The sequence below is a fragment of the Pan paniscus genome, chromosome 1 (assembly GCF_029289425.2).
Source record: "Pan paniscus chromosome 1, NHGRI_mPanPan1-v2.0_pri, whole genome shotgun sequence".
Lineage (NCBI taxonomy): Eukaryota > Metazoa > Chordata > Mammalia > Primates > Hominidae > Pan > Pan paniscus.
Genome location: NC_073249.2, coordinates 4,283,230 through 4,308,224, shown reverse-complemented (window position 1 = coordinate 4,308,224; position 24,995 = coordinate 4,283,230). Strand labels below are relative to the sequence as shown.

Below are 24,995 nucleotides of genomic sequence, written 5' to 3'. Positions count from 1 at the left end.
TTTTTAAATGTTTCATGTATCTGCATGATCACTAATAATTTTTATTCTTATGCTATTAAGATTTTACAAGTGTATTAATAAATTACCAAAGTCTGTAACACCCACCCTCAATAAGGAGAGACTGGTAGAACTTCCAGTCTCTCCTATCAATGTCTACCCTACCATCCAACTTCACGTCCAAACTATTTAGTTTTTTGCCAAACCTTCAATGCACTATGACCTTTTTTTTTCTCTCTTGAGATGGAGTTTCACTCTCGTCGCCCAGGCTGGAGTACAATGGCGTGATCTCGGCTCACTGCAACCTCCACCTCCCAGGTTCAAGCGATTCTCCTGCCTCAGCCCCCCAAGTAGCTGGGATTGCAGGTGCGTGCCACCACGTCTGGCTAATTTTTGTATTTTTAGTAGAGAGGGTTTCACCATGTTGGCCAGGCTGGTCTCGAACTCCTGACCTCAGGTGATCGGCCTGCCTCGGCCTCCCAAAATGCTGGGATTACAGGCGTGAGCCACCATGCCCAGTGCACTATGACCTTTATACCGTATCCATGCTGCCACTCCCAACTTTTTCATTTCACTTGGAATGCCTTTTTTACCTCCTCTCTGTAACTTTCCATTCTTTTGCTCACTAGCTTCTGGGAATTACAATCACCTTTTCATTTAAGTTCTCACTATTTTGTGTCTTATAATAGTTGGTGCTTTTCTTGGTCACCAGTATTTGGTACAATCACATACAGCCTAAGTTTCTCATTGGCAAAAACCTTGGCCATTTTTATCTTTACATTCTCATCCAAGTATCTGGCACAAGATAGTCAATAAATGCTAGACAAAAAGAAATAGTCCAGGTTCCTGGCCGGGCGCGGTGGCTCACGCCTGCAATCCCAGCACTTTGGGAGGCCAAGGCAGGCAGATCACACGGTTAGAAGTTCGAGACCAGCCTGGCCAACCATGGTGAAACCCCGCCTGTACTAAAAAAAAAAAAATACAAAAATTAGCCTGGCATGGTGGTGTGCAACTGTAATCCCAGCTACTCAGGAGGCTGAAGCAGGAGAATTGCTTGAACCCGAGAGGTGGAGGTTGCAGTGAGCCAAGATCACGTCACTACACTCCAGCCTCGGCGACAGAGCCAGACTCGTCTCAAAAAAAATTAAAAATAGTCCAGGTTCCCCTTCCCCTCTCATCCAGACTTTCACACTTTACAATTTCAAACTTTAAGAGTAACCTACCTTCCATGACCACCTGGAACCTCCAGTGTACAGCTTCCTTCATTGTTCCATTAATTCCGAAATGTCACACTAGGTGATATAGCAGTAGGTACCAGCTAAATAGCTGATTAAAATAGAATTATGGTTATTAGTAGTCTTAAAAACTTCTTGTGGCTTATCTATCATATCTACTTTTAAAAAATCTTTAAGTGCTTTATGCACTTTCCCCTTCCCTCACCCCTCCCTCTTTGGTTTTCCTTGACTGTTTGTGCTTTTCCATCTCAGTAAAAGGACCTCGGGGAATTTAAAATTAACTAGCTCTTCTCTGGACTTGTGATTATATTGTCTGAGTTTGGCAACAAGAAAATGTGACTATCCCTAGGTACCATCATTTGCAAGCATCTCTTTAGTCTACGTACCTCTACTCCATCGCTGGTTTCCCTTTGCTTCGATTATATAATGCGAGGAGGTCTATATAATAAATTCAGGATTCCTGTTTATGCACTTTTCAGCAAAGAGCTAGGGATCAAATAGGGTTTCAATCCTTCTATTCATAGATAAAAATCTGTGATGGGGATCAAGATACCCCTTTAAAAGTCATGTTAAGATATACACTATTCTTTGGGTAAGCAGAAGACCTTAACAAGGAAAGTAGAAAAATTAAAATGATTGCTGTAATTCTGATTTTTAGTGGTCCTCTAGAATAAAATAAGTTTTGGAAGTAGGTATCTTAAAATAGTCCAGTAGTCATCAACCCAGGTCAATATAATATACCAATATCCTCCACCACCCAAATACTGGTATTTTACACAACTTATTTTGCACATTAAGTTCCATTTTAAAATGTTTTAAAATGTTTTCTTAAAAAGGAAGCTGTTAGAACAAAAAAATTATGAAGATGGTTTTCAAAGTATTACATTTAAAGTTCATAATGTGAGCACTACAGATGTTTTACAAATATTTTTCAGTGCTTTCAACCGTTGCATTTGCCGTACGCTTCCATGTTCTAGAATAAGGACATTTTCTAGAAAAAGGACATGTTCTAGAATAAGGACATTTTTATGTTGAGAAGGCTACACTGATTACATTAATAGGCAAATACTAATTCTGAGAGAGGTTTCTATTGTTCACTTTAAAATGTAGGTCAATGTAATGGGTGATATCTGTTCTTAATTCTTCTAAGAATTAAATCCTGTATGTTATTAGTCACCTATTATATGGCACACCCTCAGGGGGTATCAATCATTCTTTGCATATACTGGTTTCTTAAAGGGTAAGTTTCCATAGAAATGTTTCATTTGACTTCTACCCTGAAGTCATGTGAAATAAAACATATATGCCTTACCATCTAAATTCAAAGCTTATTTTTGAAATGAATGTTTCCTTTTCTGTAATTTTATGATTTTTCTCAAATGAACAGAAATGGTAATGAAACCACAAGTTGCCTACTCTTTCGAAACCATTAAATTGCTTTATTTGTGAGTAGACCCATATTTCATTAAGCAAACTCTGATAGCTACGTCTAGAATCAGAAGAGCCCAAGCCCTCTCATTTCACCTAAAGACATTCTGGAGCGTATAGTGGGGAAAATAAATTTCCTCTGAAGTCTTTTTCAGGGAAATGGAAAATTACATATTCTGGACTGATACAACCAAAACTCACACAAGCTCTCCCATTCCTTCAGTCTTGAATTTACTTCCTAGTTGATTTTATATACTTCAATATATGAACTAATCACTTCATTATCCAAAAGGATGTCAAGCTATTTTCCAAACTTTCATAAGCTAGTAAAAATATGTATTTCTGAATTTAGTAGAAATGAAAAAGATTTTGGGCAACCAAGGACAGAAAGGTCTCCTATGCACTGTTTTACATTAGAACATTGTAAGGAAGTACTTAACACTCTACCAAGTAGGGTGGATATCAAAATAAATGTATTGCCAAAAGTTAAAGATGAAATCAGAAAAATGATCTAACTTTGAAAAGACTATTTTCACATACACCTGTAAACCTAAGCAAGAGGACTGCCAATTGCTAAGAGCATACAGAATACACACTTCACCTCAGATATGCAAGAGAAAACACCCTTTTTTTTCTGTTATAGAGACTCTGTCCATCTGGTTACCAATTACTCTCTTCCCCCATCTTTTAAAAAGAGTCCTATTTAAAGTGATTCTGGAAGCCTAACATAACTATTAAATGTACAAGCAGCAATTAATTTGGAATACCTATTGGAATCACTGGAACATTTAGTTGGGCCCTTTAACTCTTCCACACAGCACATTCACATGGACAGACTAAGGAAAAGGAGATGAAATGTAAATCAACACATTTGTTTGCTTTACTTTTCAAGAAAAAAAAAAAAGTTATGTTGGAATCTTTTTTTCTTGTACGTGACCATGACTCTCCCAATCTTTAACTACAAACAACTGATACAGGATACAAGCTGCCTCAAAAAATTTCTTTGTTAGTTGACATTTAAATAAGCCCCAATAACTCTTTAGGTATCTCTATATATGCTTTAACTTTTATAGCATTAATGTCACACTTATAAACTGGTGTCTGTACTAGCCACGTCTATTCTTGGTGTTTTAAAATTTTTAAAAATGTCTTGGCTGTCACCAATTTGTGGCAATGCTTTAAGTGTTTGCAACGTATATTTTACCAGACATAACTTATTTTACTTCCTGTAAGGTTCAGAATGGAACTGTTAAAGGAATAGCAGGAAAGAATATGCCCCAATAGTGCAGCACTTCTCTGTCAGATGTAACTCTCCAGCCTGTGATCTCTGCATTATCCTTCATTAATGTAGACAGACTGGACATGCTCATGAGTAACTATGTCATTGGCACAGTATGGTGATCATAATGGTGCAAAAAAAAACCCTGAATCTTTATAGAAGACATTTCTCTAGAGACTAGCCTACATTGACATTTACTTCACTTTCAACTACAGTACATAGCTTCTTATGCCCAGGATTCAGCTTTAAAAGCAAAGCCCCCTGCTCAAGACCTAAGTATATGCTGAATCCTGGCATGAAAAATAAAGTATCCTAATCAATAAAAATTAGGTAGCTACAAATTGACATGATTACAATCCCTGTCCTAATTACTTGCCTAACCAAGTAGTGATTACTGATGTCCTGGCCCATCATCAACATGTTTGCCTACCAACGCTAGGCTTACAATCAATAGATTCTACTACATAGGTGTTATATTTTCTGAATAATTCTAGGTTAACATTATGAATATCCATTATGAATATCCATTATGAATAACCCATCTACCTATGTCCAATCTACTATCCCTTAAAACTATTATTAAAGACTCCTGGGGCAACTAATGAAAATTACTTCAATCATTTATATTTTTAGTCAATTGGTTAGGATGTGAAAGCATAGTCCTGCTCAATAATGTAAGCATATCATCTATTTCCCACCTAACCTCTTTTCTGAGACTGTGCTATTTCTGCATGACTTGAGATTGACATAAGTGTGACGCCAAATTAGCACACATATTAAGCTAAACATAATGAAAACTAAATATTAAGATGAATTGTTTCTGTTCAATTTCAAAAATATACTCTTGGGGACCCCTGGTTTTTCATCTACTCCAACACACTCAAGAGATATATACTACATTAGTAGTATAGCTCACTTCCAAATTCTCAAGGGCTTATTCTAATTAACAAGTTTAGTAACAAAGGTTAATAAGACAAAGGTCACTCCAACATGAGTTAGCTGGACAAAGTACTTTTAATGCTTATTTTACAAATATGTACCTGTAGTGCTAATACTAGGCAAAGAAAACAGGACGATTCAAGAGCAGCCTATGTAACTACCAACTCAAGCACTAACACTAGCTAGATCACCTTCATGCTTTAAAATTTAAAGTTATGGAGTAGCTGTGCCCCCCCCCCCAAAAAAAAGCTTTAATAAAGGCACTGCAGCGTTAACTAAATTTTAGGGTAAATTTAGGCAATTAACAATTCGAAGAGACTTGTGGTTTATATATTAGTAATTCAAATTACTGTTTTAGAGATCTCAGGTAGTTAACCAATTCTTGCTCAAAGCACTAATGTTCAGTCCCTCACCATTTATGCTGGGTATGAGTCCCAATGCATGGGTATTGCAACCTATTGTCAGGCCTTAACATATATATGTTTGCTTTTATTACTAAAATGTTAAAACTTAAACCCAATTATTCACCAAACTCTGAACACCTCAATCTCAGAGCTCCAGAATTAGGAATGAATGACAAAGTTTAGACTCTAATCATTTTAAGAATGTTAGGTGGGAAGAAATGGCTTCAGATGCAGTATTGTGTTCATCTTTCCAGGGGAACATCTCAAATGAGTATTCTGAAGCAGGTTGAGAAGTAGATAAAATTCTCTGCTACAAGTTCCATCCACTTTTTTTTTTCTTTTTTAAGAGACCAGGTCTCACTATGTTGCCCAGGATGGTCTCAAACTCCTGAGCTCAAGTGATCCTCCCGCCTTGGCCTCCCAAAGTGCTAGGATTACAGGCGTGAGCTACCACACCCAGCCAAGTTCCATCCACTTTTGAAAACAAGACATTTTATATTTATGTATAGGAAGAGAATTATGGAAACACTTTGTAAAACATCCATTTATTATATCCAATGCTAAACACTACCACTTGGACTCTAAGATATGTTTATGCCTCTCTGTTTATTCTAGTTCTTAAAAAATCAAATATACAAGATCTACAATTATTTATATCCAAGATGTCTACACCACTGCCTAAGAAGCTATTAAAATATTTGTATTTGTGCAATGGAACCCATTATTCACATGGTCCTAGAATAAAAAGTCAATTTATATTGTGAATAAATTTATCAAAAAACATGTCATTCAATTCCCACAAATGAGACATTTTAAATACAGAATACACTCTGTTCATGAATATAAAATCCCCAGATGAAAGTCCCTTAAAACACTATTATGGTTATGTTTCCTAGAATAATTTTATAACTTTTTCAGATAATTCCTTTAAACTTGTTAAAATACCTTGTTGCTAGTGCTCAGAACATCTAGGTTCAGTCTTTATTTTTAAGACAGTATCTATCCTAGGCAAATGAGAGCTTGTTTTTATATATTTAAGAGTTTCCTCTTGTCATTTCAATATCAAATTGATTTGACTCAATTTCATGATTTCATCTCGCTCAAGGCCATCAACCGGTCAGAGCCAGAGCCCTTCAAAGGCTGTATGTGAGTATATGAGGGAAAACTTTCCACATAATTTTACATCATTTCTATCTCATAGCCGTTTTAGTTTTCTCATAGCTATCTCATAGCAGTTTTAGTTTTCTCAAATTCTATGCTGTTTTTGTACTACTGCAGCTGACCAATCCAAAGCCAGTTTACACTCAGCATGTTATTCTACTTTAAAATATAACCTCTTAGTGAAAGCACCCTTCAAATCAACAGCAATCTCACAGTGAGTTTCCTCTGGGTAGTCAGGATTTGTCCAGAACTACATCCTTTTCAGTTGTTCAGATTTTTGCTTGCCATTAGGGAGGCAAGGGAAGGATGAGCAATAAATCAGGTTTCTCGTTCGTATCTTACTTCTTACCTAATTTTCTCCCTGTTGCTTGCTATTTGGTACATTCCCTTCTCTGAATTCCTTAAACACTTTATAAGGTTATTTCTGCCATACAAGTGTAGACAGTTGTATTAATTCTAGTCTTGACTAAACATTTTAACATTTTTCTGGGTGCCATTTTTATCTATTCTCTCTCCCCCCAAATTCTCTGGGCTAAACAGGCATGATAGTCTACCTAGTGTTACTTGACCATTACTTTCCCACTGCAATTACAAAATGAATTCCTTAATAAGCAATTTTAAACTAGAGGGTATATCCAAAACTTTTTAAAGGCACAAAGGACAACTTTAGGACACAACACTGATTAGCATCAAAACCTGAAACTGTTCCTCTAGTAAGTCTATGCAATCCTAATAATGTATACTGAAGAGTAGTAGCTCAGGCCAGTGGTTCTTAGCATTACTTGCTAAAAAAGATAAAAATCCATGACACTATCTTCAACTGTTAAATATCTTATGTTAACTAAGGATTTGCCTGTTCCAAAAATGTCTCAACTGAACCTATACATCACCTAAACTCCAGCTTATAGCAAGAAAATTCCTTAGAAGTATGAATTCATATTTATGATCTGATTTTAAAGGGCTAAAACAAAATTCTAAGCAATCAGAAATATAGCAAACCTAAACTTACCAAAGCAACCTAAAAACACCAAGGAAACGCTAGACTGAAGTCAAATTTTAGTTCTACAGTTTGACTCCTGATTCCTCACTTCACATTGGTGAGGGGAAGATTAAAGTGTTCTGTGCAAACCCAATATAATTACAATTAGGGGATCTAATGTTATTACATAGCTACAGTCAAGTTAGCAGTGTTGTGTAGCAGTGACATCAATGACTGGCTTGCATGATGGCTTCTAAAAGCATCTGTTCCCAGAGTTTCATGTATCATATATATATATATAAAATAATCAGTTGAGGACAGCATTAGCATTCTGTAAAGATGATAAACTCAGTGTTAACTTCTCCCAGCCAGTACCTTTTCCCCTCATTAAATATGTTAAAAGTTGTCTGGGGGGGAGGGGAAGGGAAGAATTCAACTTTACTTCATAATTATGTATCAATTGTCAGTATACATTTAAGTTTTTAAAACCTAAATGTTCTATGCAGAGTAAAGAATAAGCTGTCCAGAAAGCACACACTTAATAAATTTCTCCTCTTGGGAGTTATATAAAGGGATTTTGAACCTTGATGGCGAGAATCCCAAAACAAGAGTAAAATGAATTCTTTTTATTGCAAACAAACGTCTAAATTAATTTCTCCACCCACTTTCTTTAGAAAGAAAAAGAAATCAGCAGGCTAAGGAGATACCCATTCAAGAACTGACATGATTAAAAATTAAGATATAAATGGGTGACTCACAATTTCATTAGCTTACAAAGATGGTGGAGTTAACTACTACAAGCACACTAGTTATACAGTATTTTGTGGGAGAAGGGCATACAGACATGGCTAACTTCATATAGATCCCATTAGACAACTGGATTTACAACAAGTTTTTTTAATAAGAAATGGGCAAAGCCAGCTTTCTTTTCAGAATCAAAATGCAGAACAAATGGAAAAATTATGGTATTAACCTTCACAAGTTTGAGCCTCCACAAATAATGCAACCAAGTTTTACATTTTTAACAGCCCTTCTACATACACTCCATCTTCTCTATCTTAGTTCCAAGTTTTAGTTTTCAATCCCAATTATACCAATTCCATTGTTATTTTAAGAAAAAACCTTCCCAGTTATTGTCAGAAACTATGATTTAGCTTAACCCCTCCACTACCCAGCAAACTACAGAGAGGATGGAGTGTAATATGAGCAGTACAGAGTCTTAATGCAATTCATGAGGACCACTTAGTCCTTACATGAATCTGGTTGCTAACATTTCTATTATATTGTGACAATGACTCCCGACTGTTATTCTCTGTGAGAAATGGGGGGAGTAAATTCTTAATAAAAGACACCAGGTACAAAGCAACATTTTACTTCTGTTGTGATAAAAAAAAAAAAAAAAGTCACATTTTACAGATAAAATGTAGAACCCTGAAATACTGACACATTCTCTTATCGTGCACAATGCTGAGGTTCTCTTACGATTCACTTTTAAACTGCAATTAAAAATGTACAAAAAAGAAAAGAAAAAAAATCAACCCACAAAGCTTCTAAAAAAGGAACCCGCAGGCACTTCCTCTTGTGGAATGTTTAAAAAGTTAGCCTACTAAAGAAAACAGTCGACTTCTTGTGAAGGTTTTGGAGAAATATGTATCAGTTCGTTTTATTTGGGTATTCAATAATATCCTTGGTGATAATGCTGACTCCATGGCTTCTGACCCCAGAATTGCTGTAAGAGAAAATTTTGTTTTTAAAGAAAAAACATCAATAAGCCACTCAAACTGTTTTTAGGAAATGACAATGAATCTAATTCAGAGTAATTTGCTGGAAACAAATTTATACCTGTCATACCTCTGATTTCTACCAAACCATTTAGTTTTAATATCCCATAATTATCAATACACATTACAAAATGAAACATCATGACTTTGTTAGTTTACACAATTAAAGCTAGCAGTAAAAGAACTGTATATATTAAATAATATTACTTTATTAAAAAAATTTAACTTATAGAAATCTTCAACCTATTTTGCCTTCAAAAGGTAGATTATGGCTACTACTGCAAGACGATTCACACTTTACCCTATTAACACTTATAAACACTTCAATCCCTGGACAAGATCTTTTTCAAGACTGATAAATCTTAGGAACTCAAAATACAATTAATGTACATAAAGCACATAAGAAATTACTTACACCCTGCTGCCACTGGTTGTAGCCCTGAGATTGATTTTTGTAGCCACGATTGTTTCCTCGTCCTCTGAAGTTCTACAAAAAGGAAATACTCTCTAAGAGCTCTGAGCCCAATTGCTTGTTAGGTTTGTGGGGGTGGGAGAGAGGAGCAGAAATGGACAGGTTGCTAGCCCCTAATCTTAGGGGACAATACACAAATTCTGGATACCCTCTGCTGGTTTCTTAATGTTTTAATTTTTTATTCATTATGAGAAATGCATCTGACTTGTTTAGTACACCTGAAAAAACTCAAAAGTAAGTAGACTTATTTCACCATTACTAGGTTCAATTTTCCTTATGTCAATGCCTATCACGTTCCTTACGGATTACTAAGACACCCCAACATAAAGCTCACACCTTTCCAGACTAAGCTACAGTTATCAATCATGTTTCCAGGGATCTTGAATCATTACCTGGTTGTAGTTCCCTCTGTTGGGCATTCCACCTCTGTTGTAGTTCCCTCTGTTTGAGTAACTACCACGGCCAGGAAAAACAGGGGCACGAGGGTATGGATAGCCGATTCCACCACTTCCTCCACCGCCACCACCTCTCTGTGGCATGTTGCCCCTCCTATTATATCCGCCACGATTCCCAGGGGCTAAAAAACAAGAGCTGTTTTAGTTTCATTGTATATTGTACCCTACTTATACAGAAGACTTAGGATTCCTCTAGATTGTTCCTTTTTCTCCAAAAATAATTGTTTAAAGACAAAAGAAATGTTTAATTCTAACCATTAACATAACCTAGGTGTATTTAACATCAAATCACATGAATACTTTAGTTACTGTGACAGTATACCATTAATGAGGAAGAAACTTCAGCTACATCCAAACTATAAAATTGTATACCATTAATGAGGAAGAAACTTCAGCTACATCCAAACTATAAAATTATCACTTGTTTCGATCCTGAACTAAATACAGAACACTCAAAATTAACTTGCCTCCTCCTCTGAAATTTCCACCACGCATATTGAATCCTCCACGTCCTCTATGGCCACCACCTCTGTTAAACTGGTTCTTGCCACTCTTATTTTTATTGCTTTTCTTTGAGCCAGTGTTCTGTTTCTTTTCTGGTGGAAGAGCCTTTTTGCTTTCTTCCTTATATTGCTCCAAGAGTTTTTGGGCTTCTTCCTTCTGAAGTTCAACATAGGTTATTTCATCAAAGCACTCAGCTACCTCTGGGAGGGTAAAGTTTCCTGCAGGAAACAAAGTCATATTAGTAACTTAGAAACCCACCACGAATCCTCACAATCCTAAAGCTGACAATTCTTGAGGTTTAGTAACATATTTTCCTAAAAATAAAAACAGACCAAACATATATGCATATGTAACAACTGCAATTTTAATTCCTGAAGCAGTATTGCTGGAAAAAATGTTAACTTTCAGGAGGCTTAAGTCCTAATAGATTTAACATAGTTACACAAGCAGAATATGTAGGAAAAACATTCTTTTAAAAAAAAGATTTCACACAGTAACAGAATTAAAATTCCATGCCTTTCATTTTGAGGACCGCATGTTCTGGTAGGTCTTTCCCCTCTACTTCTGCTTTCTTCTGTGTTCTTTGCTTATAGTCTTCATCTTTTGGGCAAACTACAACAGCTTTTCGCTGGAAGCCTGCAAACAGGCACATTTTTCTCCTCTGGGCAGCAGCAGACACATTTGTCTTTAAAAAAAGAAATTTATGTTTACAACCCCAAACATTAATTCTACACCAATCTATCTAAATTATCAGTTAATATTTTTCAATTTCAAAGCTACAGCGTACCTGATCCAGAATAAAATTTCGCTTCTTTCGGGCAGCAATCTCAATAAATTTCCCAAGACACTGGGGGGCTCTCTGCAACAGTGTGTTCAGTTTTCCAGTATCTGCCATTTGCTTCTTAAAACCTGCCACCTATATTCAAAAGTTAAAATTTCCCCTTGAACTTGTGAATTTTAATAAGTTATGCTTTTTAAAATTCAACTCATATCTATATGTAAAGCAGGCAACATTTTATAATTTAAGTATTACCTTTGTCCATTACTGCTACAAAAACAGGTCACTTAAACTATGTAACAAGACCTTACACTTAATTCTTTTTAGCTGCTAGATGTTAAGAGCTCAAAAACACTACGGAAAAAAACAGAAGCCTAGCCACTGGAAGGCAGTTTACCCTCAGAGTTGAAAGAACCAACTTAATCTTGCCTTTCCTCCCATCTCTTTAAGATATTAACAAAATGGATAGAGACAAAGGCAAAAAGTTTACCTAGAATACCTCCCGGTCTATAATTTTTCTTTTCTTTTCTTTTCTTTTTCTGAGACGGAGTGTTGCTCTGTCGCCCAGACTGGAGTACAATGGCACGATCTCAACTCACTGCAACCTCTGCCTCCCAGGTTCAAGTAATTGTCCCTGCCTCAACCTCCCGAGCAGCTGGGACTACAGGAACCCACTACCACACCCAGCTAATTTTTAAATTTTTAGTAGGAACGGGGCTTCGCCATGTTGGCCAGGTGGGTCTCAAACTCCTGACCTCAGGTGATCCATCCACCTCAGCCTCCCAAAGTGCTGAGATTACAGGCGTGAACCACCATGCCCAGCCTCTCCCAGTCTATTTTAAACACTGAGATCAGGCCCTAAACATTTTACTTACCATCATCTTATCCATAATAGTATTTGTGCCAAGAATGTTATATTTCCCTGGATTTTCTGCTGCATGTTTAGTAACCCAGGTAGTTTTTCCAGCTCCTGGCAAGCCAATCATCATCACAACCTAGTGAAAAGAAAAGAAATGTCATTTCACTGTCAGTAGACACCACCTAATAATTCTTTAAATATTGTTTTTTAAGGCCAATTTAAATATCTAAGTTTTCATAGCCCTTACACTAAGGGACAAAAACTTGTTTATGGAAAGATTAACAGTCAACATAAGGGGGAAACAGTTACTTAAGAGCAATATGCACAGCACAAAGTAAATGAAACAGACTAATCATCTAGTTCTTCTAAATGTCATTTTGTGCCAGGCAAGCAATATTCAAATGCCACAGTTTAAAAAAAAAAATCCCTTACTTCACAATCTTTCTTCTCTTCAGGCCCCTTTGGTCCTCTAACTCGATCCTCTAAGGGGACGTTCTGGATGAAAGTATACTCTTCAGGTATTGGAAAATATGGCTTTTCCTTCTGACCAAAATTAAATTCAACTGCACAGTTGTGGCAGAGAACATGCGGGAACAGTGGCCGTCCAGCAAGAACTTCCTTACTGATTTTGAAGGCAACGCCAAGATCTTGTCCATTCTTAGCATACGAGAGTTCTACTTCATCACTTTCAAAGTTCTGTTACACAGAAAAAAATTCAACAGTTAAAATCTGCTTCCTTAAACTTTCTAAAAAACTAAGAATTAAAATTAGGAGCAAAGCTTATCCTGTGGAAGCTACAGGTTAAAGAACTATTAGGTGGCCTTTAAGGGCTACACAGTTAAGAAATCTGATGGTTGTAAACCATGAAGCACGTATCTCCAGAACCAGAAACAATACTGATCTAGAAGCTAGACTAAATTTTCTAGGTCAATTTCATGTTCACTGTTTTCAGTCAAAATGAATTAGTGAGTTCCTCAAAAATGTCCTGTGTTTTCCCAATTCAACTGCTGAATGAAGTCTTTACACTAATCCAGGGACTGGTGTATTTTGTTGCTCATATTGAAAACTGACCTCAGTAAAGCTTCTTTAAAGTTCCTAGATATAGCTACTAACTTTGCCATTTATACATAGAAAGTTAGCTTTAACTTACAGCAAAACATGTAATCACATCATTTTCATCAAACTTTTCTCCATAATCTTCAGTCTCACAGTTGCATGTTTTTATTCCTTTTAGAGAATACCCATAAGAAAATTCTTCTTCACCTAAGAAAATAATTAATCTTCATGAAGTAGATGTTTAAAATAGTCCAAAGACTCATCTATTTTACTACTTAAGATGTAGGCTACAAGAGAAATAAGCATATAACCTAATCACCTGTCACTGACACTATTACTTTTCTATCTCTGTACCAGAATTGATGGAAGTTAGGAGGGATATATACGCAGAGACCAAATTAGTTGACGATTTGCATATCATGGGTAAGATTTTATTTCAACCACTGGTCATAAACTTCTAATAAAGGAACAAAAACTAAAATGTAGCCTGTGCCTACTATGTGCTAATATAACCTGTCTGAAGTATTAACAGAATAGATAAAAACAGACAAAAGGCTTAGAATGCCCTCTAGTTAAAAAACACTGAAATCAGACCCTCCTGAACATTCATGAGCCCACATCAGTCAAAAAGAAGCTTTACCAAGTAACATTCCACTTGTAGTTAGTGACCAGCCAATACGAACTTCATGTATGTCAATATCTTTTGTATATAAATGCCTTACTGGGATCTTCTCTGTAACCTGAAAGTCAAATCATTAAATAATTAAAATAATACACCAAGGAGGTAACCCCTTAACTCTCGCATATTTCATTGCGCCACGGGCTAATCTTCCTCTAGCTATAAATACAAAGAAGGCACACTCTAGCCCACCCCCAATATTTGTAAGAACTTTAAACTGATGTGCTTATAACTTGAAATTTAAAGTTAAATACTTTTTTGACCCATATTTAAAAGAATACTTAATATTTTTAAAGTTCATGTTGTCAGTCTTTAACTTAAAGCCAATTAAAGGATACAATTAATGTTTTTCTCACCAACAAAAGCAGTAATCTAACCAAATTTTATTTTTAACTCTTTGGTGGCCCTTTCAAATGCTTGATAAAAATGAAGTACCCTAAATAAAAAATCGCCTAGCTCTGCATGGCAAGTTCTAACATAACAACCGTGATTAACTGTCACAACAAAATGAAGGTTCCAAGCTCCTCTTTTAATTTACAGGAAGCTTCAAAAATAAGTACCTTTGATAACTTAGCAGTATGAAGCACCTGTAATTCCAGCATTTTGAGAGGCTCAGGCGGGCAGATCACTTGAGCTTAGGAGTTCAAGACCAGCCTGGGAAACATGGTGAGACCTTGTCACTATTTTAAAAAGAAAAAAAAGGCTGGGCACGGTGGCTCATGCCTGTAATCCCAGCACTTTGGGACGCCGAGACAGTGTATCACCTGAGGTCAGGAGTTGGCGACCAGCCTGGCCTACATGGTGAAACCCCATCTCTATTAAAAATACAAAAATTAGCCAGGTGTGGTAGTGTGTGCCTCTAGTCTGAGCTACTTGAGAGACTGAAGCAAGGAGAATCGCTTGAACCCAGGACGCGGAGGTTGCAGTGAGCCTAGGTTGCACCACGGCAATCCAGCCTAGGGAACAGAGTGAGACTGTCTCCACAAACAAACAAACAAATCATAAAATTGCATTTACCTTCATCTCAAAACACACTTTGCCTTTTGACACACCATAGGATGCTCTTCCTCCAGCCCAAAGAAAAGCAAAACTCTCCATTGTAAGGGAAGAAGCACTGAGACGATCTCTTGATATTTTAAAATGTAGATCACAATTATCTGTAATTATATCAAATACTGTGTTACTTTTGACATCCAATGTAAACATATCTGCTATATAGACAAAACTTGGTTACTTAATTTTTGCATGTACTTAATGCTGCACAACTTTTCTCCACATCATGCTGTTGTTCCAATTTTCAGTTTAAAGCCCCACTCCCACCAAGTCACTCCTGTTAAATTATGTACTGAAAAGTAAACTGCCTGTGAAACTAATACCAAGGTTTAACATGTATATTTTAAGTATTTAAAATAATCAAGACAATGTGACATTAATACATACCTGCTCTGCTCTTTACCTTGATTTAGAGGCAAGCAGTAGAGGATAGCAGGAAATCAAAGTGAAGCATGCCAGAACCAGGTAGATTTACCAGTGCCACATTAAAACTGAAGGGAGGCCACGATCAAATTATTTTAAAATAGGAGTATGAGCTGCTGTTGATCCTGCACCAGGGCTCTAGCTCCTAAATTCTTTTTCTAAAACTTGTGAAGAAGACAGCCTAAATCTATGAAGTACAAACCTGGCCGTCTAATGCTGTTAATAGTGCAGCATTTTAGGTCCTCTTTACCCAGGACTGCCTGTTCAACAATTAGGGATTAATTGCTTCCCGGATTATCCAAATCCAAAGTGTCTTTAACCCAGCTACCTATGGGTCACTGGCTCATTAACATGCACTTCCTCAGACTTCTCACTTGAACAGCTAAAGTCAAGCTGGAACTCATTTTCTTTTTACTGATCAGAGAAAAATAAATCTACAGTTTGGAATTTTTCTTAAATTAGAATTATTCTAATTAACAGAATTTAATTCAACAGATTGTTTGAATTCAACATTGTACTTATATATTGACATATTCCTGATTTGCTAAAAAATCTAACAATTACATTACCTGTGTGAGTCACCACTTCACTACCTTGCCAATTCCTAGCAACTTCTTATTTATACAACCCAGAATTTCACTAAAACTTTCAAATCAACTAACTCCTTTTTCACCTGCAGTTTTTTCTTTTAAAAAGGCTCAGATGACTATCTCAACCTTCTGTAAAGGATATTCCAGTAAGAAAGACTTTTACATTGACACTCTTACAAAACTGAATAAAGCCAATTTGTACAAGAAAACATGAGAAGCTAAGCTCCAATGCCTTCCATCTAACACAGCAGGCTGACACCATAGCTGATACTTTTGAAACAGTTATTTTTATCCTTTGGTCTATTTATCACACCCAGAGTTGTACATTCTCATCACTAAACCAACTACGTTTTTTTGTAACAACAACAAAAAAAAATACAAGTCTGACAGTCAAAGCCCACTTAGAGGTTTGCAATACTTTCTCACTCAATTGCAACCCAACTGGGTAAAGTAGCAGTATTTACAGTGCTGCACTGCCATTGATACCATTCGCTGCTGAAGAAAGCTAGTGGCCCAGTGATAGCCCACTGCTGCTGCCTCAGGTCTTTGGAAGAAATCAACTTATGTTTAAAGCAGCAGCTACTGAACTGGAATTGAGAACAAAAGAGCAGTTATTGAAAAAGTAATATTACAATCTTTTAAAATAGGGAATATACTTGTGTGCTAATGGGAGAAGTCATTAGTAAATATTTAACTAGCCCAAATAGCTCACTTAATATAATTCCACAAAAAAATGAATTACTTTATTGTAGAAGCCTGTAAGGCTAAATTATAGGTAGTGTTACAAGTTTCCGTTAGCTAGTCAAAAACTGGCATTAATTTTACATTTCCTAAGAATGAGAACTTTCAAGTCATAAAAATACGAAACTCCTAGAGCCTGTAAAATAATCCACTTAATACAACTGATGACGTGCTAAATATTAAACTACTAGGTTCTGAATGTAAACCATTATCTTCCTGCTTTTAAAAAAACTAACCCAAGTTTTGCTGCACTTAAGCATTAAGTTTTCTAACATTCTGGAACCAAAAAAAAAAAAAAAACCACCATCACCGCATTTCATAATTGGGGAGAAACAGCTTCACTTACAAGTGTCAAGACAAACCACTGTGTCATCGAAGTGTTCATCTTCTTCTTCAACAGGTGGCTGAGGAGATTTGGCTCTGAAAGACAGAATTGTCTCCTGATACAGCTTTCCGATCAACGAACGAGTAAGGGATGAGTAAAACAAGGTGAGCATCCTATACCTGCTATACTTGTTCTCTTCAATGTACTCAAAATATCCACGGCCATGATCTTCTCGTGGTCTTTTAACACCCCTCTTTTTATCTCCGCCTTTCTGTTCTGTTTTGCCGTCCCCTGAAACACACACGAGCCCCATAAAAGGCCAAGCCTCTAAACAAAAAAAAAACGCTTTTCCGTTCCGAGAACCAAAGCAGCTCGACTTTATCCTGCTTTTTAACTGAGGTTTTAACCGAGGACTCAAATGTGAATTCAAAGAACAATCAACTACGAATTCGATTGGCGCTAGTGACGCAGTCTAAAGACGTTACTAATTTTGCCAGTCTCCTCGATGATTCGAGAAAGCCAAAGAAAAACTGCGCGGCCCAGGCCCGAAGCCCACGTGTATCCCGAAGAGGGCGCGGGGAGGGGGAGGGGCCGAGCCCGGCGCGGCGGCGCTCCCCTCCCCCGCGGGCCCGCGCTCCCCGCGGCCGCATTGTACTGATCTTCCGCCCCCCGCCCCGCCCGGCTCCTCCCGCCGGAAGTGACGTCACGCCGAGCCCCTGCGCTCCTTGCACAATACAGCGGCGAGGAGCCGCCAAAGCGCGCCCGCCCCGGGACCTGGGGCCTCTCCCCTCCCCCCGAGACATGTGCCCGCACCGCGCGCACGCAGCGCGACGGCGCCACCGCGGGCCGACCGGGCTCCCTCCCGCCGCCCGCCCGCGGCTCCTCCCCCTACAGCGGCAGCTGCAGCTCCCCCCGGCTCTCGAGCCACATAATGGAGGCGCTGCCACCGCCGACACACACACACACACGCGCGCGCGCGCACACACACGCCCCGAGCCCGAGGCCTCTCGGCTAATCTGGGATTCCCCGCGCCCCCTCCCCCACCCTCACCGCGGCGCCCTCCCGCCCGGGGCTCCCTCCCCCTGCGGGGCTCCGGCAGGCCTGGGGCACGGTCCCCACCCCGCGCGGGCCTCCCGCCGCGCGCAACGTACAACGCAGCACTCACCCGCCGCCGGAGCCCCGGGGCGACCGCCGCCTCCGCCGCCTTCCGCCTTCTTCTTACCTCCCGCCTGCTGCTGGCCCTGCCTCGCCCCGGGCGGCGCCACCGTCACCGCGAACAGCGAGGTGGGGCCGCTGCTCTTCCCCGCGGCCTCCTTGGCGGCCCCGCGCTGCTGTTGGGGCTGTTGCTGCTGCGTCGCCGGCGGTTGAGGCTGCTGCTCCCCGTGCCCGTTCTCGTCGCCCGCGCCTTCCTCTTCGTCCCCGAGCTCATCTTCCCCTTCCTGGAAACCCTGATCGTCGCCGTTCTCGTCTTCCGAGGCGGCCTCCTCCTCCTCCATCGGGCCCGAGTCGGCCGCCCCCGCGGCCCCGTTCTCCTCTCCTAGCTCCATCTGGTCGCCGTCCAGAGCGGAGATTCCTTCCTCCTCCTCTTCCTCTTCCTCCTCCTCTTCATCGCCGCCGGCCGCGGCCTCCTGCTCGAGGCCTGCTCCCGAGCGCCCAGCGGAATCCCCGCCCAGGTCTAGGCTGCCGTTCCCGGGCTCCATGGCGGGGCGGCCCCCGGCCTCCTCGTCGTCCAGCGCAGCCTGGAGTCGCTCCATGAGCTCGGCCTTGAGACCCTTGTCAGAAAGGCGTCGCTTCTTGAGCTCCTCTTTCAGCTCCGACACCTTCAGCTTTTTTACATTAACAGGCGAGGAACTCATGGTGAGGGCCCCGATTCACCGCTAGGCGCTGCCTCAAACTCGGCTCCGCTCACTCGGCCACTGGTGGCGGCTGCTGCGGCTGCTCCTCGGCCCGGGCGGCGGCTGCGGCTGCGGCTGGAGATGGGTTCGTGCTGCAGAGCGGATCCGCCTGCTGTCGAACGGCGCCAATTCCTTTCACCGAGTTCGCGAGGGAGACGCGGAGACTCGCCTGGCGCGAGCGAGCACGCAACGTCCTCTCGCAGGAGCGGCGCCGCTCACGTAATATAGGCGCCCCGCCCCCTGCGCTGACGGGAGCGCTGCGCAGGAGGAAAGCCGGAGCGCGCCCGCGCTCGGCCCCGCCCATTACCGTACTTACCTCCCCGCCCCCACGCCGAACCCGGGCGGAGAGCGCGGTGGAGGCCGCGCAGTGCGCTTCCAGTTGGGACTGAGCAAATGGAGGAAAAGGAAACCGCCTTTCAGTTCAACCGACTCACTGCATGATATATTGGCCTTTCTGGGTCTTTGGTGGCTATACTCGTTTGGCTTTTCTCCTTCCCAGCTTGGAGGCTGCTTTATCCAAATGCTTTCTTCAGTCCTCAACTTGGCGTTTCAACCCGAATCCGCCTTTTCTTCCATCTTAGATCTGCCTTCTTATGTGTTTCTCCAGCTCTTCGTTTAAAACTCCTTCAAATCGTATCTCACTTTTGACTGGTATAGCATACATTGGCAACTGTTAACACGCAGCGGCTCTTTTCCTCATAATACTGTATTTGGTTTAATTTGTGTGAGTCCTGCCTTGCGAATTGGATTTTAAGTTCGAGAAGGGCAAGGGCAGAACCGTTCTTTTGTCTGTTCCACACCCCGGGTGCGGGGCCTGGGAAGTAGAGGCTTTGCTTACTACTCCGTACTGCAAACCTTAGTTTACCTGCCTTTGCAGGGCAGCTGTTCTCATGCTCTTAGTAGCCCTGAATAAACCTCAGAATTGCATTTCCAAGTTTTCTGTACCTACCACGAAGACGGACCTCCAGTAACACTTGTTCTGTCCACTTTAGGACCTGGTCATCAGCTACGAAGTCCCAGTAGCTAACCGTGAGGGTGAGACCCAGCTAGGTCTTTGATTATAGGCCCACTTGATTCTCTTCCTATTCCTGTAGAAATACTCTTGACCAAATTATTCTGAAACTTAAAGTTTATGAAAAATCAAGGGCTGTGATTTTGTAAAAAGAAAAATGGACTATCGCTCTTGAAAAGAAATCCGTTATTTTATATGTTAGAAGTTTACTTTTTCTCTTTAAATAAAAGATGTGATGTTCTCCAAGTTTTAGATAGGGAAGTCAGAATTTAGATTCGTGATAGAGGTTAACATCTTAAACCCTAGATAATCTGCAGTGTCCAGCCAGTGTTCCATCTGACTAAGGAGATGGTTTATACCCACTGTTTGGTGCTCTAGGTGGCACAATAATATTGCCCCATTATTAATTTGAAATTTGGAAGTAAACACATTGAAATTTCTCCCATAGGCTAATATGATTTAACTAATTGATACATTTTATTTTTGAAGTTTATTTTCAGTAGCTTTTATGAAGCATTCTACCATACCTTGCAGTCATGTATACGTGAAATATTAACACTTGTGAAATGATTTGACTTGAAATTAATGGACTATGTACAGTACTACTGATAATCCCCAGTTCAAGTTCAGTGGTGAGGATAGCCCCCAAAATAGAAACTTCCAAACAGTACCAGAAACTCATTTTAGCCTTTGGTTATAATTTTGAAGGTATGAATAAGCCACAAACTGGAATTTGAAATTTTGTCTTCGTTCAGAAATGGGAAGAGAGCTACAGGGGGTTTACATGTTCACAAACTAGATAATCCCTTAATGAATCAGAGTTAAATACAATTATGATGGTTCCTTAAATTTATGTGTCCTAGATATTATTTACACCTTTAAATATTAGTTATATGAAAACAAATTTCATTTACTGGAAAACACTAAACTATGAAAACAAAGTTTGTATATCTACATATAGTAGATCTGTAACAGTCACTCTTGGAACATTAAGTCAGTTGCAATAATAAACATGAAATACAACTTTTGATGCTCACAAGAAAGTTCTATGGCTTTATCTCCAAAAGTTTTGGAGAACTTGAGAGCTGGATGGGGCCTGGAGATCGATCTGCAGTCCTGTTCATTTTACTGCCCAGGAAGCTGGGACCCTCACCCCCCACACCAATGGGCTTTCTATTACATTGTGCTGCCTTAGCATTTGAAAGAAAAACAATTTCTGCTCAAAGAACCATCATCATACTATCCTTTTCACAAACAGAGGAAATATGCCATTCCATAGTCTTATGCTACCACTTCAAAGTACAAATGGTGACATCTTATTGATCATTTTTGCTTCTTATATTTTTAATGCTATCATGATAGTCCTGCTCTACAGAGACCTGTTAAAGTGCAAGTCACTTCCTGTAAATCTCTGAAGGACCTCTAAGGCAATTTAAATTTCCCCTGTGTGAAATCCTAGAGGCTACCAAGAATACCGCGTGCCGGAGGAGACAAGTTAATTCTCAATAACAAAAAATGATTCAAGAATGACCTATGAATAATTGATCTGTGAGAGGTAACTACAAAGTTTTGGTGCTCTGCATATCTAGCTTACATTTTTGAGGTTTAAGCAAAGGAAATGCTATACTTTGTCACACAATTTATTCAGCAAATATTTTTTCAATACCTTCTCAAAAACATTTTATAGTCATAAAGATGAGGCAGTTCCAGAGATCTACAGTTAACAAAGCATCCTGCACTTAAAAATTTGCTGGCCAGGCCCAGCGGCTCATGTCTGTAATCCCAGCACTTCGAGAGGCTGAGATGGGAAGATGGCTTGAGGCCAGGAGTTCGAAACCAGCCTGAGCAACACAGTGAGACTCCATCTCCATAAAAAATTAAAATTAGGTGGCTGTGGTGGTACGCCTGTAGTCTGAGCTACTCAAGGGGCTGAGGTAGCAGGATCACTTGACCCCGGCAGTCAAGGCTGCAGTGAGCCGTGATTGTACCACTGCACTCTAACCTGGACAACAGAGGGAGACCCTGTCTCAAAAAAAAAAAGAAAGAAAGAAAGAAAGAAAAAACCTGTTAAGATCTTATGTTAAATATTCTTATTTCCCCCCCCCCGCCCCCCCCAAAAAAAACAAAAAAAAAAAAAAAACAAGATCGGGAGTGGTGGCTCACACCTGTAATCCCAGCACTTTGGGAGGCTGAGGTGGGCAGATCACCTGAGGTCAGGAGTTCGAGACCAGCCTGGCCAACATGTTGAAACCCCATCTCTACTAAAAACACAAAAAATAGCCAGGCGTGGTGGTGCATGCCTGTAATCCCAGCTACTCAGGAGCCTGAGGCAGGAGAATCACTTGAACCTGGGAGGCGGAGGTTGCAGTGAGCTGAGACTGAGCCACTGAACTCCAGCCTGGGGGACAAAGCAAAACTTCGTCTCAAAAAAAAAAAAAAAAAAAGGCCAGGCGTGGTGGCTCACGCCTGTAATCCCAGCACTTTGGGAGGCCGAGGCGGGCGGATCATGAGGTCAGGAGATCAAGACCATCTTGGTTAACACGGTGAAACCCCGTCTCTACTAAAAACACAAAAAATTAGCTGGGCGTGGCAGCGTGCGCCTGTAATACCAGCTACTCGGGAGGCTGAGGCAGGAGAATGGCATGAACCCTGGAGGCGGAGCTTGCAGTGAGCTGAGATCGCGCCACTGCACTCCAGCCCGGGCGACAGAGCGAGACTCCATCTAACAAAAAAAAAAAGAAAAGAAAAAGAGCCGGGCGCAGTGTGGCTCAAGCCTGTAATCCCAGCACCTTGGGAGGCCAAGGCGGGCGGATCACCTGAGGTCGGGAGTTTGAGACCAGCCTGACCAACATGGTCTCTACTGAAAATACAAGATTAGCCGGGTTCGGTGGCAGGCGCCTGTAATCCCAGCTACTAGAGGGGCTCAGGCGGGAGAATCGCTTGAACCTTGGAGGCAGAGGTTGCGGTGAGCCGAGATTGCGCCATTGCACTCCAGCCTGGGCAACAAGAGCAAAACTCGGCCTCCAAAAACAAAAGGGAAAATGAAAAAGAAAAAAAAGGACAAAGGTACACAAGGAAACTGTTGGAGGTAATGGATATGTTCATTTTCCTGAATGTGGTGATGGTAGCATGAGTGTGTATGTCTGTCCGAACTCACCAAATATGTATAGATTTATTAGTTATATACAGGGTTTTCTTTTTTTTTGAGACAAAGTTTCACTTTGTTGCCCAGGCTGGAGTGCAGTGGAACCGTCTCAGCTCACTACAACCCCCGCCTCCCGGGTTCAAGCAATTCTTGTGCCTCAGCCTCCCTCGTAGCTGGGATCACAGGCGTTCACCACCACCCTCGGCTGATTTTTTTTTTTTTTTTTGTATTTTTGTAGAGACAGGGTTTCACCATGTTGCCCAGGCTGGTCGTGAACTACTGAGCTCAGGCAATCCACCCATCTCGGCCTCCCAAAGTGCTAGGATTACAGGCGTGAGCCACCGAGCCCGGCCTATATGCAGTTATTGTATACCAGTTATACCTCCATAAAGCTGGGGAGGTTGGGGGAGGAAGACAAAAGAATTCAGGCCTGCGGGGAATGATGGGAGTGGGTAGGAGAGGAGAGAGGGGAGAGAGGAAAACACAGATCACCAGCAGCCTCGTGGGTGGTTTTGTAACGGACTTTGGCTTTTGCTTTCTGCTATGGACTGAACGTTTGTGTCCCCACAAAAGTCCTGTGTTGAAACCTAATCCCCCATGATATTAGGAGCTGAGGCCTTTGGAGGCAACGAGGTCATGAGCGTGGAGCCCTCATCAATGGGATTAGAAAATTTATACAGAGCTGAAGAGACCAGCGTTCGCGTCTTCTGCCCTGTGAGGACACGGCAAGAAGGTGCCCTGGGTGGGGAGGCGGGCCCTCACCAGTCACTGAGGCGCTGGGCTTCTTAGCTTCCAGAACTGCGACCAATAAGTGTCTGTTGTTTATAAGCTACTCGGCTTATGATGTTTGTTAGAACAGCCCAAATGGACTAAAACACCTCCAGGAGGAGGGAAGACATAGAACGTTGTTAGCAGAGTGACATGAGGGGACAAGAATGCTAAATTAAAAGGACTCGAGAGGCTGTTCTATTTAACTTGGTTTTTGTTTGTTTGTTTTGATCTGGAGTGCAGTGGCGCAATTTCGGTTCACTGCAACCTCTGCCTTACGGGTTCAAGCAATTCTCCTGCCTCAGCCTCTCTAGTAGGTGGGGTTACAGGCGTTGGCCACCGCGCCCAGCTAATTATTTGTATTTTTAGTAGAGACGGGGTTTCACCATGTTGGTCAGACTGGTATTGAACTCCCGACCTCAAGGGATCCACCCGCCTTGGCCTCTCAAAGTGCTGGGATTACAGGTGTGCGCCACCTCCAGCTAATTTTTGCATTTTTAGTAGAGACAGGGGTTTGCCATGTTGGCCAGGCTAGTCTTGAACTCCTGACCTCAACTGATCCACCCACCTTGGCCTCCCAAAGTGCTGAGATTACAAGCGTGAGCCACCATGCCCGGCCTTAACCCCTTTTTTTGTTTTTGTGTTTTTTGTACAGCACGATCAAGCCCAATTTAAATTAATCAAAGACGCATAAAATATACTGAGATACATTTTCCAATGTATTTTACAAAAGATGTAAGAGTCAGAAACACCTCCAAAGTATTCTGTACTAAAAGTAGACATTTTCACATAGACAAACAGGAAAGCTCAGCTGCAAGGGAGGAGGTACCAAGTTCTGGTTAGAAGTGCAAACTTTCAACTCAGAAAGTCGAAGCTGTACCACATAGTCGCTGCGTGATTTTGCACAAGCTATTTTTCTCTCCATGCCTGAGTTTACTCACGTATAAAAATAATACTTGCCACCTGAAGTTGTTGGGGAAATTCAACAAATAACTGAATACAGTGCTTGGCACACAGTAAAAGCTCAAAAAATAGTA

At 40.7% G+C, this 24,995-nt stretch overlaps 1 protein-coding gene across 2 annotated transcripts; it reads right to left on the bottom strand.

Moving 5' to 3' along the window:
* Positions 1–8,033: 8,033 nt before the first annotated feature.
* On the bottom strand, positions 8,034–22,155 carry HNRNPU (heterogeneous nuclear ribonucleoprotein U). 2 transcript variants are annotated; one of them, XM_024930994.4, is made up of 14 exons: positions 18,304–22,155; positions 17,318–17,429; positions 17,160–17,233; positions 15,024–15,163; positions 13,968–14,067; positions 13,422–13,534; positions 12,704–12,967; positions 12,288–12,407; positions 11,422–11,550; positions 11,151–11,319; positions 10,598–10,852; positions 10,068–10,252; positions 9,619–9,690; positions 8,034–9,151 (listed from the first exon to the last, which is right to left on the bottom strand). In XM_024930994.4, exons 1-14 carry the CDS (start codon positions 18,992–18,994, stop codon positions 9,098–9,100), a joined length of 2,478 nt encoding a protein of 825 aa, XP_024786762.1. In that variant the 5' UTR covers positions 18,995–22,155; the 3' UTR covers positions 8,034–9,097. The 2 variants fall into 2 exon arrangements, with proteins under 2 accessions (XP_024786762.1, XP_003808035.1); XM_003807987.6 differs by having other exon boundaries at positions 18,361–22,155.
* Between the last annotated feature and the right edge of the window lie 2,840 nt (positions 22,156–24,995).